General features: G+C 40.0%; 2 protein-coding genes across 4 annotated transcripts in view; one reads left to right on the top strand and one right to left on the bottom strand.

Annotated features, from left to right (window-relative positions):
- rnf13 (ring finger protein 13) overlaps positions 1-1,903 on the top strand; it is a 54,637-nt gene extending 52,734 nt beyond the window's left edge. For both annotated transcript variants that reach the window (XM_031306989.2, XM_031306990.2), the window contains exon 10: positions 484-1,903. In XM_031306989.2, coding sequence (XP_031162849.1) covers positions 484-854 — 371 coding nt within the window. In that variant the 3' untranslated portion in view covers positions 855-1,903. The remainder of the gene's footprint in view (positions 1-483) is intronic.
- A 1,494-nt stretch (positions 1,904-3,397) lies between these two features.
- pfn2 (profilin 2) lies at positions 3,398-14,930 on the bottom strand. 2 transcript variants are annotated; one of them, XM_031306992.2, is made up of 3 exons: positions 14,574-14,922; positions 9,511-9,703; positions 3,398-5,332 (listed from the first exon to the last, which is right to left on the bottom strand). In XM_031306992.2, exons 1-3 carry the CDS (start codon positions 14,700-14,702, stop codon positions 5,235-5,237), a joined length of 420 nt encoding a protein of 139 aa, XP_031162852.1. In that variant the 5' UTR covers positions 14,703-14,922; the 3' UTR covers positions 3,398-5,234. The 2 variants fall into 2 exon arrangements, with proteins under 2 accessions (XP_031162852.1, XP_031162853.1); XM_031306993.2 differs by lacking the exon at positions 3,398-5,332 and adding an exon at positions 5,409-5,749 and having other exon boundaries at positions 14,574-14,930.
- Between the last annotated feature and the right edge of the window lie 1,162 nt (positions 14,931-16,092).

The raw sequence follows: 16,092 nt of genomic DNA, 5'->3' as shown, positions 1-16,092 counted from the left end.
CTTTGACCATATGGCCTTAGCAATAAACAAGCCGTTTTTTAATGTCGCCAACTGTTGTTTAGTACCCTTCTTTTTTTAAAAACCGTTTAGGCACCGGCACCGTTTTAAAAGTATCGCTTTAACACCGGTATCGGAAAAAAACCAAACGATACCCAACCCTAGTGCACAGTGAATTTCTTGTGGACTATTTTCAGCCACAGATGGTATGTTTATGATCCACTCAAAATAAACTACAGTGCTCATGTGGTACAGAGAAATAAGCTACGTCAGGCTTTGGCTACACAGGCAATATTTGGTAGTCAGATGAATTGATTGTTTTGATCTTCTCATTGGATTTGTTGAAAATAAAATAAAATGTGACCAGACTTGCCCTTTAAGTACAAGAAAATGACATGGGGTCTTTTCACGCTTAAACAGGTTGTTAAATTTCTGCTAAATCAGAATATGATCAACCTTTTCTGCTTATTGTGCCTTTGTCTGTAGCCTACCACAGTAAGTGTGTGGACCCCTGGCTGACCAAAACTAAGAAGACGTGTCCAGTGTGCAAGCAGAAAGTGGTCCCCTCGCATGGTGACTCTGACTCCGATTCAGAGGAGGGGGAGAGCGGCCCTGAAGAGAACGAGGAGGTATCGGAGAGCACCCCTCTGCTGCGCTCACTGGCCTCCACCAGCGCCCACTCCTTCGGCACCATGTCAGGAGCGTCGCGCTCCGAGCACGACCAGGAGTCCTCGGACTACGAAGACGACGAGCTGGACAGCAGCGACAGCGAGGAAGAGGTCACCGTAGAGACTGTGGTGGTGCAGATGCAGCAGCCCTGCTCTGAAGGCCACGAGCACGACCTGCCCCGAGCTTGACTGATTGTTGGCTGGCCAAGCCCCCCCCCCCCAACCTCACAGCTGCAGAGACTTTTTTGTTGGGGGTCACAAAACAGATTCATCTTTCAAGTTTTTCTGTCACTGCTTACAAGACATTGTAATGTATCTTCCCTACAAGTTCAAATACAAATCCTAAGTTGCATTTTTAACATGATTATTACAGATAAAGTGATGGTTTCCAACTGTGTGAGAGGAAGTCGGTGAGCATATCTGAGGGGCCGCTTGGCAGATTTGACAGGACTGGTGACGCAAATGTACAATAGAGTTTTATACTGTATTCATAAAAAAAGATGATACACAGATAAGATGGAAAAGTCACATAAGATCATCCTTGTTCAGTAAAGTACTGTGTATAAAAGTATAGCTCACAATAAGTTACATTTTTACCTTTAATTATCTTCTATCCTACATGTTTCAGATGATGGGAAAGTTTCATTATTGTACATACATGTCCAAGTTACACTGACACTCCAACCGCTATGCAGCATCCTTTTTGTAAAAAATGTAACTTAACATTCAGCAAGTATAGAAACATTTAAAGCCACAGCAATGTGGTTTTGCCAATTTATTTCTAGCCTTCCAGGTGCTCCTGTTTTGTGCCAGTTTATTTGTTACGATTCACACTAAAAGAAACTGAAGCCAAAGCAGTTTGAGAAACCCATTCGAAGCAAAGATGCAACGTTACATTGTGTGTGCATACAGTGTGGAGAAACACTCTATTAGACACTACTGTATGTCCGCGCTGCCTGTGGTATTCTTCTTGTGGCTGCTCCAGACCTATCACTCCATTTAACACAAGCAGTTATTGGTTGGATAGGCCTTGTAATACACATTTAACTGACCTTATCTCATTTAATAAACAGTTTATAGTAAATGCGCTTTTTTTTTTCATAACATGGCATGATTTTTTTGTTAATGAAACCTGTTGCCTTTTTCAGTTGATGCTTTTTGTCTTGTTAGTGTTTTCCTGCTCATGTATGTCTGATCTCAATATGAAATCACTTCAATAAAAGTAAAATGACACTTTACAAGTAAACTTTTCATGTTCAATAAGTATAATTTACTCATGATGTACTTTAATGATGATACACAAATTACTATCTGATACAAATCAGCCTGTTTAAGTCTGGCATGGCTCATTAGCAAGTGGAAGGTTTGGGGCCTCTACACTCTTTGTCAAATATTACTAATTTCTCAGTTAAGAGAGCAATTTTACCTTGAGTGTTTTCACAGGGTGAGCTGGGGGTATAAAGAACCGACCCTGAACCGCATTCTCCCTGGTGAGTCTTGCTGGAGACAGTTGCTGCATGTCATTCCACATCTCTCTATTTTTATTTTTATAAAAGGCATAAAACACCCTAAAACATAATTAAAAATGAAGACTTAACTGAAAATACCACCAGTTGACAGAACAATCGTATTCCAAGGTTCATTCAGTAGATATCTTGGAGCTTTCAATCATATGACAATGTTACATCAGCATAGTTTTCAATTACCCTTTTATATGTTACTAAGGACATCTCGTTTATGTAGGCCTTAAAGTTGAATTTTAAACCTCTGGATCATCTGCTGATAACATGATTGATAGCTTCAGAACAGCTGCTGAATAACCCTTAGGTTGAGATTGTTTACTGTTTAAAGTCAAGAATTTGAAACGCCATACGAATGCCTTTATATCAAACTCTCAAAGAACACTACCAATTAGTCTACTTCAATTACTTAAATCTGCAATAAACAATGACACTAAAGAAATGCAACTTTAGCATTAAGAAATGTTTTTGTCCCAAGGCCTGTCTCATGAAGCATGATTACTGAATGGACTGAAAAACTTTACTGCAGTTTTTTAGTCCAGATTTTAGATGGTTTCAGGTTTTACTGTGCAAAATCATGTCAACACTTCCTGTCCAATAACTCAAATTTCTGGAATTTCTAACATTTCAGCTTTAATGTGATGAAAGGCCTAAACCCACTTCATGAGAAGACTTGCCCTTTTGGACAGAGCCCATCTTTATGCTAAGCTAACCAGCAGTAACTTTATATAAGTGTGGTATCTATTTTCTCATCTGACTTTAGCAAGAAGGCAATAAGTATTTCCCAAAATGTTTAAGTATTCCATTAAAAGAGAGGTGTGATAGTAGAGCTGGGCAATATATCGATATCGTGATATGAGACTAGATATGGTCTTAGAGTTTGGATATCGTAATATGGCATAAGTGTTGCCTTTTCCTGGATATAAAGGCTGCATTACAGTAAAGTGATGTCATTTACTGAACTTAGACTGTTGTAGCTGTTCTATTATTTGCCTTTACCCACTTAGTCATTATATCCACATTACTGATGATCATTTATCAAAAATCTCATTGTGTAAATATTTTGTGAAAGCACCAATAGTCCACACTACAATATTGTTGCAGTATCGATAGAGGTATTTGGTCAAAAATATCGTGATATTTGATTTTCTCCATATCACCCAGCCCTATATGATAAGTGTTCAGTGTGATAAAAAGTACGGCAAACATTTATCTGGTTGGAATAAATTTATTTGATCTGTCTGTAAACAAGGTGATAAATCAATTTATGGCATTTCATGGTTTTATGCATATGAAATCAGATGCATTAAAGAGACTGTATCCCAGATGTAAGAAAAAAAAAGGTGAGAAAAAAAAAAAAAAAGGGAAATGAACATAAATCAGCAAACAGGACGTGAAACTGTTTTTTATGAGTACACATATCCCACAAGGCCTAAACAGTGGAGCTGTAGCTAAAAAGAAGAAGTGCCAATAAAATGACTTTAGTGGACAGTGGGTAAAATCCATCTTACAACAGATCTCTCTATATTATGGCACAGGATACACAGGTTCTGCAGTTCAAATTCAACAAGACAACCATTAGCGTCTTTGTTCCAACCAATCCCACCTCCCATTGAGTGTCATTTCTACTTTTGAAAGTGTTTTTTTTTTGTAATTTGGACGTTACAGTTAGCAGTACTGAGCGTGGACAGACTGCGTGATCCCCAGAGCTCAGCTGACTAGAGTAAAAGGCAATTCATTCCACAGTTTTGTAGTTCAACACAGCATGGGTTTGTACAAATGCAGTCGTTTGTTTTTAATAAAGAAAAAAAAAAAAAACAATGAAGTGAGAATTTTCTAGATATACTCCCACCCTTACCTCCCCTGTAGCTTCATATTTTTAACCATTGTAAGCATTATTGTCTGGTTAGGGTTTCCTTCATCAGAAAAAAGTTAGCAGTCATCCTTCACATGATTTAGAGCAATTGTATAAACACCAGAGCTTTGACTACACTTGGTCCTATTTAAAAAAAAAAAAAAAAAAAAAAAAAAAAAAATCAAACTGGACAAGCTCCAGATGGTTATATGCTGGGATATCTACTGTCCAAAAATGGCAGCCTTTCAAAAAAGAAAAAAAAAAAAATATATTACAGGAGCTGGCAAACAAAAACAGTATTAAGTGCCTGAGCCATTGTTACTGTGGAATGTCCATGGGGTTTTCGTGTAGTCGGGGAGAAGAGGCTACCAGCATCTGGACGACACCAACGCTTGTAAATCTGGCTCATGATCGTCAACTGAGCCGATCCAAGCACCACCCCCCCCCCACACACACACACTTTTTTACCCTTTTATAAAATGTATTCAGGACAGAGCCGTGGATCTGAAAGGAGAGGCTTTAGGGGACTGGTTGGTTGGTGTCAAGCGTTTGAAGAAGATGAGTCTCCTGTGAGGTTTGTAGTGTCGCCTGCTTTGAGCAAACAGGATGGGGAAACAGGGAAAGGGGAGGAACTGAACATTTTGGCAGAAGGGAGGCAGTGGTGGGTGTGAGAGGTAAAGGGCAATGGACCGACATATGCACACAGTCTCCCCTCCCGGACATGACGGGGAAATGAAACCGGAAGACGTGACGAGCTTGGTTACCGCTTAAGCGCGCCAAAGGTGTCGGCTGCTTGTGGAGGGGAGTGTGTAAGATCGGGGTTTGGGAGGGATTAAGTAATGGGCACCATGACAGAGGGGAAAAAAAGAAATGTCTACTTCAAATTGACACTATAGCTTTTATTGTCCCGAGTGTTTGGCCAGAATTTTTTGCTGGTCTTGGTTAATTACAGATTTGTCACGACATCCTGTAAGCAACATGCTCATCATTGCTATGGATCAACGTATAGTGCTTAAGGGGTAAGAGTACACAGCAAGAAGTGTGTTGAGGATAGTTGAGAGGATAACAAAATATGGGATATCAAATGGGGAGGAGAGAAGGAAGAAAAAGAAAGGAACTACCAACTAGGACTTGTAGTGTGAAAAGCAACAGGGTGGCAAGGGTGAGCTGCTAGGTGGCTGGGTACAGGCTGCTTTAGTATCCGGACTTCCTCAGGTATTCAGCCATCATAAATGCTTTCTTGTTGAGCTGTCCTCCGTGGACACCTTCCTTCCCCATGACAAAAACCAATGCTGGAGTACACAAAGGAAAAACAACAAATAAATGAACAGACATGGTGATAGCAGGACTGGAAAAGAACACTTTGTTTATTGCCACCTTGCTAAATCTGGGGCTACATTGTTGAGGACAGAGCCTGAACCCTGCGCTTTGCTAGAAATGCTCCTGGGATTTTATTTAATGGGACTGTTTTGAGGGGGAAACATGGGCTTGACAGTAATTTGTTTTGTTTTTTTTGGTCCGTTTTTCAAAGTTTTATGCTTTTTGTTTTCCTTTTCGTTAAGTTTTTTTCCTCTCCCTCAACTACACCACATAAGCTACATTAAAACTAAACTAAAACCCTGAATCCCTCAAGTATTTTGCCATCGAGTATGCCTTCTTATTCAATCCGCCTCCATGGACCCCTTCTTTGCCCATTACCAAGACCAAGACTGAAAGAAAAGAGACAGAAGGGACATTAAGAGAAGGTGTGGAGATCACAGTGAAAAGAGAAGAGCACAGAGCCAAAAGCAGCAGGCAGACACGACAGCTACAGAGGAGGACAATGGCACAAAAAACCACAGCGGCGCTTTGGTCTGAAGGCTGGACCGGACCTAAACATTCATTTTCTTATCAGTGCTGCTGGTGGTGAGACAAGACATCACACATTACAATTGGGAAGACAAGAGTGAGTACAGCGGGAGAGTAAATGTGAAGGATGCATGCAAAGCTGTTTGCCTGATTACTTAATCATCACAAGTGTGTAGACTGAAAGAGGCTCAGAGCTGTAGTTTATGTTTTGACTTCCCTTTAACATCTACCTACTTCCACTTAAAAAAAACAATGGTTTGATCAGTCATGAACTATTGATTAAAAAAAGGAGCTAATTTTCCACATCATGCTCTGGCCTCACAGTAAGAATCAGTATTGACTGGAGCCAAACCGAGTCAATAATTCCAGACCTAATGGAGTTGTGCTATACACATCTGGTAAAGGTGATGTTTAGATAGGTAACATTGCATCCTAGTTCTTTTGAAAAACCTGAACCAAAAGCAATCAGGCATTGAGTGCACTACTGTATGAATGTTTTTTTTTCCTTTATTAAATACACAAGTTACACTAGAGCTGGGCAATATATTTTTATTAGTGTCTTTACTCATCTGAAAAATCGGTTAGTTTCTCAAATTCCATTTAAGCCAAATCTTGTTTGATTGACTCATAACAGATGATCAGCTTTCAAAAAAATTAAAATAAACTAAAAAAATAGCAATGGCCAGAGTACAATCATATTTCTCCATTTTGAATAGATAAGCGACCAGGTATGGTTTAAATTTGTGGTACTAATGCAAGGGACTTGGTGTTCCATCTCCCTGTCTGTACTTGAGTTTCCTGCATTCCACTTGAAACTAGTCTGCGTTTTGTCTGTAATCAATACACACCATGCCAGCAGCAAAGACTAGGAAAGTGAATCTTGTACTGGATACTAACAACCACGACTAACGCGGCACACATGCAGATACAGCAGCATGCTTGTGGTACCTCTCCTCAATACATGTAAGAGCCCTGAAGTGGCTGAATAAGTATTTTACCAGAAACGAGTGGAAGCACATGAGCAGGGGAACAGATTCATATTGCTGAGGGTCGGAGTGTGTTAACAAGGAAAGAGGAAGATGCATGCAGTTTTTAGTGAATCCTGGCTCAAAGATGGCCCAACATGTGGAGAATGGGAACCAGTTAGTCTCACCTGTCTGGGAACAGTGGGGAGGACAGGGCATTGGGGCCCATACAGGCAACATGAAACCTGGCACAACTCTCAGGCAAGCCCCTAAACAAGGACTTAACTTGACTTCGGTTTTGCGTCATACAAAAATTAGTAACAATTTAGGAAATGTAGCGTTGCTAATGTAAAGCACTGTCGCATCCAAAATGTCACATTGCATTTAAAACTATTCGTTGTCAAATCTGTAGGTCTATGGTTTTACCTCTCAGGATTTCACATATTTTATGCATCAGAATTTTCATATAAACAATGAATGCCCATTAATTACGTTAATATTTTACACATTTGCTTTAAGCACTTTATTTTTTTATTTTATATCTATATCTAGTATTCAAATATCTGAGTGAGTTGTGACTGCTCTTCTGGTTGACAAGCATCCATCTTGTGGAAGTTACAGCCAACTGATAGATCCTCAATTTGACTGAAATCGATGGATGGACTAATTCATGTTTACCCAATATGGATTAGAATTTCATCTAATTTATTTGTGCAACCTTTTCCACAAAGTAAGGATACAATGGAATTCCGTTTGATCATAGATCTTGTTGTAATACATGGTAGTTCAGTGAAAATCTGGACTAATACGGCAATGAATAGGTCAGGAGCAAGGACAAACAATCCCTCTTGGCAACAGAACAGGGGTGTAAAGATTTGCCAATACTAATGGCTATCCAGTTGTATTATCACAGATACCCCTGGATCGATCTAAATGAACCAAGAACCGACCGATAGCTCAACTCCAACGCCACGAATCGATTTGAAGCTTTGCTGTCGAGACAACAAAAGTGGCTGCGCTGTGTGCAATGCCGTTGAGAGAGACAGGTGTGACATGCGAGTAGACTGGTATAAATATATAGATATGTATTCCGGTGTGTTTATATTGACATTTATATGCTCTAAGATGTTCAGTTAGAATATACCACATTAGCATTAAAGTCTGCTAGCCGCATGCTAAGGCACGCAACAGTATTATTGTGCTCATATGTGTACTTGCGTAATACTGCAACCATCTGTAACATGGACCTACAGTCCGTTGAGAAAGTCTGTCCAAACTTTTGACTGGTACTATATGTTTGAGTTACTGTCTCCAAGATTACAGCAGCAAGGAGTGTTTAATTTAAGATGTGCATTTTAATGTTATCTGGTTATAAGTGTCTAGCTAATTAAAGTTAAAGTCATACTATAATCAAGTCCTAGCTTTGCTATTGCCTAGTCCTTTTCACGAAATAAATATTTGAAGGTAGGCAATGCTTTTAGAGAATTGGCTTATTTTAAAATTTACGTTTACATTAAACGAATATTCACTGTATCTATCCGATTGAATCGCATCTCATCGAATCACACTGAATCAATTCAACATCGAACCCAACTGAATCGTTAAAATGTATTGTCCCTGAATCGTATCGCAGCCCATGTGTCTAGATACGCATCAGATCGTCTGATAAGGGAGAGGTGCATACCCCTACAACATACATACATATACACATAATAGATACCAAAGAGGGGAAACTGCAAGAAACATGTAATCAATTTAGGATTGTTATTAGTAAATCTGTAAGATGTTTACCTTTCTGATCAATGCTAACAAAACATACATCATCCAAATTACTGTATATTAAACTGCAGCACAGCTATAATTGACGGAACTATTAGCATGGACGACGGTCATAATTTAAAGTGCTCATATTATTTTCAGGTTCATAATTTTATTTAGAGGTTGTACCAGAATAGGTTTATGTGGTTTAATTTTCAAAAAACGCTATTTTTGTTGTACTGCACATTGTTACAGCTCCTCTTTTCAACCTGTGTGTTGAGCTCTCTGTTTTAGCTACCGAGTGAGACATCTCACTTCTGTTCAATCTTTGTTGGGAGTCGCACATGCGCAGTAGCTAGGTAAGCACTGCTAGCTGTCAGTTGCAGAGTATGAGGGCGTGCCATGCTAGCAGCTAGGTGAGCATTATAACGTGTTACGAAGTGTCACATGTTCATCACAGAAGTAAAGGCTGGACTACAATAGAGCTGTTTGGAGCAGTGTGTGAACAGTGTTTTCTCTGGAAGATGGTAAGTCCCTTTGGGTGGACTTTGGGCTATACAACACAATAAAGGAAAGGGGAAAAAGCCAAAAAGCATAATATGAGCACTTTAAGGGAATTTCCGTTTAACCCTGACCCAATGAACCTCTGATATGAACTTGCCCCTTAGCTCTAAACAAACGGAGCATTTCCTAGAGATCCTAATCAAATGACATTCTCCTCACAAGACATTTTAACACCTGTGTATTTCATATATTGAGGAAAGGTGCATTCAAGATCTAGCCCACATGCACAGACAACACAGAAGTTTATAAATACAGCTAAACTAATGTCACTATATCAAAGCAGGCTATACTGTCACTGCAGCTCTAAAATGTTTCACACTGGATGTAGTGCTCACCTTTGCCGGCTTTGCCTACAGAAATGTTGTATGTTGGTTCTCCGCCTTGACTCTTTGTCCGGATGTCCATTGTCCAGTCGCCGTCAAGTAGGAGGCTGTCTCTGATTACGGAGCACTTTTTATTGCCTAAGGTCATCCCACTGGTGAAGAATGCCATCCGGTCCTTTCCTATTAACACGTCGATTTCTTCAGGCTGGGGGGTGGGGACACAAAATCAAGAATGTCAGGTACATCTCTTTGGGTACATTCATTCAGGCAGACTTTTGAGCCTTTTCTATTTTTACTTTGTGGTGATTTTAGGGCATTTTTCCATTGCTCTTATTGAACATAACTCTGCGTAATTGTACCATAGTCAGGGATTAACACTTACTTTTAAAAAGTGGCATCTGCTTTCGGTAGCCGAAACTAAAAAAATATGATTGCCATTTTTAGTCCTTACATTTTGAGTAATTAAGATACTATGCATATATAAATCTGACTAATACTGAAAATGTGACATAAAAGACCCAAAAGTCTACAAATTCCCCTTTTGTTCCCCCCCCCTCAGGTTCAGTCTGGTTAGTTGAATCAAGTTGCAGTTGTCTGCAGTGTTGACAGGTTAGTACAAACTTTTCACCCCAATCAAACAACTAAATTTGCTTTGCAATCGTCTTTAAAATAAATGCCCGTACGCAAGCGGGTAACGCACATGCAGCATTGTCAAGTGCAGCGTTTTCTGGTTCAGATTCTGACGCTTAACAGCAATATTTAAATATCACTAACGCAACAAATATTAAAAATGTATTTAGTTTTGCATAATGTATGGCACAACAGAAATAGTATTTAAACACTGATGATCAAAATAGGAGTAAATCTCTTTAGTTTTAGTAAACTATTAAAAACGAAATAGTGTGAAAACATGAACAGTCAGTTGTACTTCCAGGTAAACCAAGCCAGTTCCCTTAGTTAATCTCCCAATAGTCACCACAGGACCACAATCCTACACAGCATAAAACAACTCTGCTTTAAGGAGACCTTAAGAGGTGATGCACTATCAAGGGTTTTGTGAACCATGCAGTTTTTAAAAATACTTGCATTTCAGCCTATATGCTGGATTCAAATTGAACGGGGCTCACTAGAAAGACAGAGCGGAACGACGCAGCCTCTGCAGCTTTTCAGGGAGTCAGGGCAATGTCGATAAAGCGGTTGCAAAGTGGTTAAACTTTTCATGTGTACCAGAGACGGTTTAGAACCGAGACGCCCCAATTCAGAGTAGTTTCCTGTATCTGTGTCACGTGGGCTCCGCCATGGCCACGCCTCTTTAGGAGACTAGCGGCAGGTCCTGAGCGCAAGCCACATATCTCCAGAACATTCTGACACTAAAATTTCTCATTTTTCAGACGGACACATCAGGAGAAAATGAACTTAGTTTGAGACCCGTTTCTGTCTCAGGATCAAACTCAGGCGAGATCTGGCAACACGGAGAAGCTAACGTAAGCTAACGTTCGTGAATGCCCTAACAATACTAATCTCCGTGAAGCTAAATATGTCTTTTAGCTGTGTAAATATCCAACATTAGCAAAAGAACATAAATAACCTAAATCCAACTTTCCATCCACAATACGTTCACTACGCACTCAAACGAGGCCACGCACCTTTAGGAGACAGGAAGTATGTACCATTTCATACCATTGGCGCTGCTTGAAATGGGCTCTTTAATATATAGGATGTTTGTGTGTACTCCCGTACGACTCGCATCAGGGGTTAGGGTAGAGACTTGTTTAGCTGAGAGCTCTGTGCCCGTCAGCAGCGGCTTTTCGCTGCGCCAGTCCCCGCAGGGGTCACCGGGAGAGTCCTGTACAGCCTCTCTGCAAACAGTGCTAGCTTTACAGCGAAGCATTTAGATCCAGTCAAATCAGTGCCAGCCGCATCTGTATACAGTAGCTGTGGATGAGAGGGAGGCTAGGCTGGCTACTGATATTCAGACATTTTGGCGCACGTGATTTTCCTTTGCTGCCAGCTGAAACCTTTTTGGGGTTCGCCAAAAAATTCTTTAAGCAGCAAAAACCCTGTACATATACATTTACGCTAGTCACATGGGGTCTGAGTTAGGATTAAGATCGGATATCGGTCCCGATATTGACAAAATAGCTGGATCGGGGGATCGGAAAAATTAACAGATCCAAGGCCAATCCAGTTTTGTTAGTTTTTACATTACATCTATGTTAATTTGTCTTAATTGGGAAAGTAATATTTAGTTAGGAAAGTCTGGTGCCTTTAGTCTCTTCCACATGGTGGAAGGAAGGTATAAGGTATACAGTGTATTATTAATTCAACAACGGTATTGGATCAGTATCTAGTCTGAGTATAGAATATGCACCAACAGTGGTCTAATTAGAAACACAAATCTAAATGATTAAATCTTTGACTACAAAAGACCTTGAAGTCTCCTTCATATAATCAAATATTTAAGAAAAAAAAATATTAACCTTTCTAACTAAAATGTAGTTATCTTAGTGTAAAACGCAGCAAGGGACCGCTTCTGAAACTGGCCAGGATGGTAAGTACAGGCATGATGAATTTCAATTAAGAAACTGGGCTGCACTGTTCATGATTAAGGGCTCAGGTTACCATTCAATACTGGTTAATTACTGAGGATTTTCTCAGTTTCTTAGTTTGTAAACCAGCCTTTAAATTTACCAAAATAATTCAAACTTCAAAAATGTATGCCATTTGTTGTCTTAGCCATCTACCAATTTACCCATACATCAAATTAAAAAACGATAACAAAATAAGTCACGCCAATTAAAAAAAAGTCACAAGACACACAGGCTAAGAATTTGTAGCAGAAAAGTACAGCATTTGTTTTTTTTTTACTTTACACCGTGCTAAGTTGATAATGACTTCAGTTGGTACTCAAGTATTAAGAAAGGATATCCAGCCCTCCACAGATGCAAAAAGTGCATGGACTGTTTTAAGACACAGCTTATACTACGGCTGGCGAGTCCTGAAATCTCAGAGGCCCACTGCAGCTGACAGAAACATAATGCTGAGAAGTCTATTATAAATAAGGTCCGACTATTAACAAAATTCCACTTCTTGTGACCACTATTGCTTACATGTGCAAAAATGTACATCATGGCACTGTAGTTATTAAAACATGTTTATAAAACCGGGTTTATTCTTTGAACCATTATGCAGAACAAAAGGCGTCGCCCCTTAACTCCAGAACTGCACAGTCATGGCACACACGAAACTCTTCAGGAAGAAAACGGAAAACTCCAAAGGATTTCTACTGGCTCAGATAACGTTAGCATAGTGGCTAGCTAGCTACATGTTGGGGCCCGGCCGCTTATTACATGCACCGCCTTTCCCCATTGAGAGTTCAACGCTATGTTTTGCAAACTTGCACCGCACTTTTACATATTCTGGTTTAACGTTAGCTTTCTGCATTCATACAGCGGATTATATATATATATAATTTATATATATATATATATATATCACTGTGCTAAAACGGGCTGGCTAGCGGTGGTAGCAAGCTGCTAAGCAGGCAATTAGACTGCTCTAGCTTTATATGAGCTTTTTCACATTCACAAGGAAACACGATAATGTCAAATTTATTCAATTAGAGCAGTCAAAAAATAACGTCACCCTGCCCCGGTGGCCCGAGCCACACACTCGTTCATAGTTCACTTGTCTGTAGCATGGGTTATCATTTCATAGCTAACATGCTCGTAAAGACGATGAAACGTTTGTCACACTGTGACTCACTATGCATACATCTAACGTTAATGTTACACACAAGTATTTAAAATGAACTAATAATTTATTTAGCAGACAAAATGGAGGCTCATGGAAGCACCGGAGAGGATTGTTTAGCCAAGTTAGGTTCACATAAATGCTGCACTGAGGTCTTTAAAAGACTGAAGTAAATGTTGGGTTAATTGTAAGAGATTTTATTACTTCAAGTACATCAATTTGTTGCTCACATAATTTGTAATATGGTATCAGGTTGTAACCTTAGTTACTGTCCATGTATAGTGACTTACATCAGTTCGAAAACGTATTTATTAGCATTAAATATGATATGTTTTGTAAAGCAATAGTTTAGTGGTTTTAGGGAGTGTACTAGGCCAGCAACAAGTCTGGGACAAAAGCACCAAAATAAAGCTCCAAACTGGAAATAAATACTGGAAACTGCTATCAACGCGTTATTCAATCTGAGCAATACATTAGAACATCTGTGTAGCGTGCACGTTTTTCCACAATTACAACTCATGAACACACCAAAGTTCGACTTCCCTAGACGGGAAAAGGGACCATCCGAGGAGCACTGAATGCAGCGTAAGAAACTGGGAGTGTATCCGCCATCTTGGAAAATAAGGGGCGGTAGCGGCAGTGCGATTCACAGAAGCCGAATAGGGGAAAACGAAAAGACCAGTGGCACGCCAGCGCGTCGAGAACGCATGTGAGCACCGCTAACTTTGCGCTATTAGCGTTAGCTAATAATGATTTTCCAATGGGGATGACCGGCCTGATTTGAGCTAACCGCGAGCTGTAGTGGCGGTATAAACGGTGTTAAATACATAAGTAAGACATTACCTTGCAGATCAAATGACAAAATCCAGTTTTTTTTTTATTGAGTAACGTTACTGGTTTAGATTAGATTCTTGGTCATGCTTGTCCGACTTGTTTATCTGGTCTGACCGGTAACGTTACCACAAGCAAACACGGCTAGTTAAAGCTAGCTAGCTAGCTCTTTTAACGTTAGCTCGAGTTCGCGGTACCGGTCACTGGCTGGGGTTATCCTCCGCTGATCTGGTGGCTAACGTTATTTCTAAAAACAAAATAATATGAACGCTATGATCACATAGTGTGTCAGATTTACCGGAAATGAATACAAAGACTGGTGGTGGGTTGAAAAGCATCTTGATTGTGACCACCGGACACCATGTGTACCACACACTGCTCGCCTTATCCTCATTCAACCAGGCCTGGCTTTGCAGATAAACGCACCGGCATGCAAAATGTACATTTTCCTTCCGTGTAACCCTAGATGCTGACACACAAAACGTACTAACCGTAATGTTGGCAAAAGTACCGCCGACAGACGATGCCCAGACGTATTTGGCGTCCGTGTACCCAACAATGGCCGCGTCCTGGCAGCTGCCATCAGCCATCAGGTTGTCCACGTAGCTTTGCCAGGACATGTTTGTGAAATTAGTTCTAAGATGAAAAAATACGAAGGGTCAAGTTAGGTCACAAACGTCTCTTGAACGACGAAGAAGCAATAAAGAAGCTGTATTTATTGGTGGTCTCCAGCAAGCAGAACCCCCGGCTCCGTCACGTCCCGGCTTTCTTCTGGTCTATACAACGAAGAGAAGCCGTTGCAATCGGACAGGCGCTTGGGTGTAGTCCTGACAAAATCACTCCGCCCAGGTCGTTGTTCGCCCTACTGCCTCATTGCATAATATACTGCGCGGCGGATGAATATATGGTGGCAAAAAGCAAGACAGCCTATTTTTCCTCCTCTACAGCAAATATTTGTTTCAGCTTTTTTTTTTTAATTTTTTTTTTAGGTTAAACCAATCAAAATGTACATTTACACAGATTTAAATCTAGGTTGATGTAGATCTCTGAGATTTAATTCAAAGTAAACTGGTGCAATTACTTTCATTACAAGGTATAGTACAAATCCATTTAATAAAAATAGTAAAATAATTCACTTTAGTTTTTTTACCTTATGATGATCACTGAAGCCACATTAGCTACCAACCTCTTTTGTTAAGCACTTAATCATTGGTAATTTACAATATCTTAATGTCAGCAGTTTTATCCAGCTGTTAATTTAAGATTCATACCCCACTTTAATCTGCTGGGCAAATGGACACAATCAGCAGCCTTACACAAATCTATACCATTTATGCTGGAATGTTTTCTTTTTGATTGTTGATTGTCATTTGGGTCACTCATCATGCACTGAAAGAGAGAGAAAACACCCTTGAAAGGTCGCTAAGTCATCATAGGGTAAAACATTGAGCAGCAAGCAATCACACATTCTCATTATGCTAATGAGCAATTTTTGATCTCCAATCATCAATGGCTGAATGTTTCTGGATGATGAGAAATGTCTTGCTGTAACTGAGGTTACATTTTGGGCAGGAAAGAAACTAAACCAGTATGTTGTATTCCTTAAAGCAGTGGTTCTCAACCTGGAGGTCGGGACCCCCAAGGGGGTCGCGAGATAATTTCTGGAGGTCGCCAGATGGTTGGGGAGAAAAACATGAAATACCATTGTAGACTGGGGAATGACATTACTGTGTGAGTTTGGTTCATTTCATGTGTTATATTCAGAGCTTCATTTGTAAATCAGGAGGTCCTGGAACACAGAAAGAGGTCTGAAGGCGGGTCAGGGGGAGAGAAAAAGACACAAATGCATCACAAGTCCGCAGAGCCTGATGTACATTGGACAAGGCTAGGTGCGAGCTGATAAAACTAAATTGTCATTAAAGCAGAGCATTATTTGTTTACATGTATTTATCAGAACATTCACAAAAATCACTCAAAATCAGCAGGGGGAGCCGTGTAGAAACAGCTGTT

The sequence above is a fragment of the Sander lucioperca genome, chromosome 11, assembly GCF_008315115.2.
Source record: "Sander lucioperca isolate FBNREF2018 chromosome 11, SLUC_FBN_1.2, whole genome shotgun sequence".
NCBI lineage: Eukaryota > Metazoa > Chordata > Actinopteri > Perciformes > Percidae > Sander > Sander lucioperca.
The sequence above is the reverse complement of the archived record's forward strand: the minus strand, read 5'-3'. Positions and strand labels throughout refer to the sequence as shown.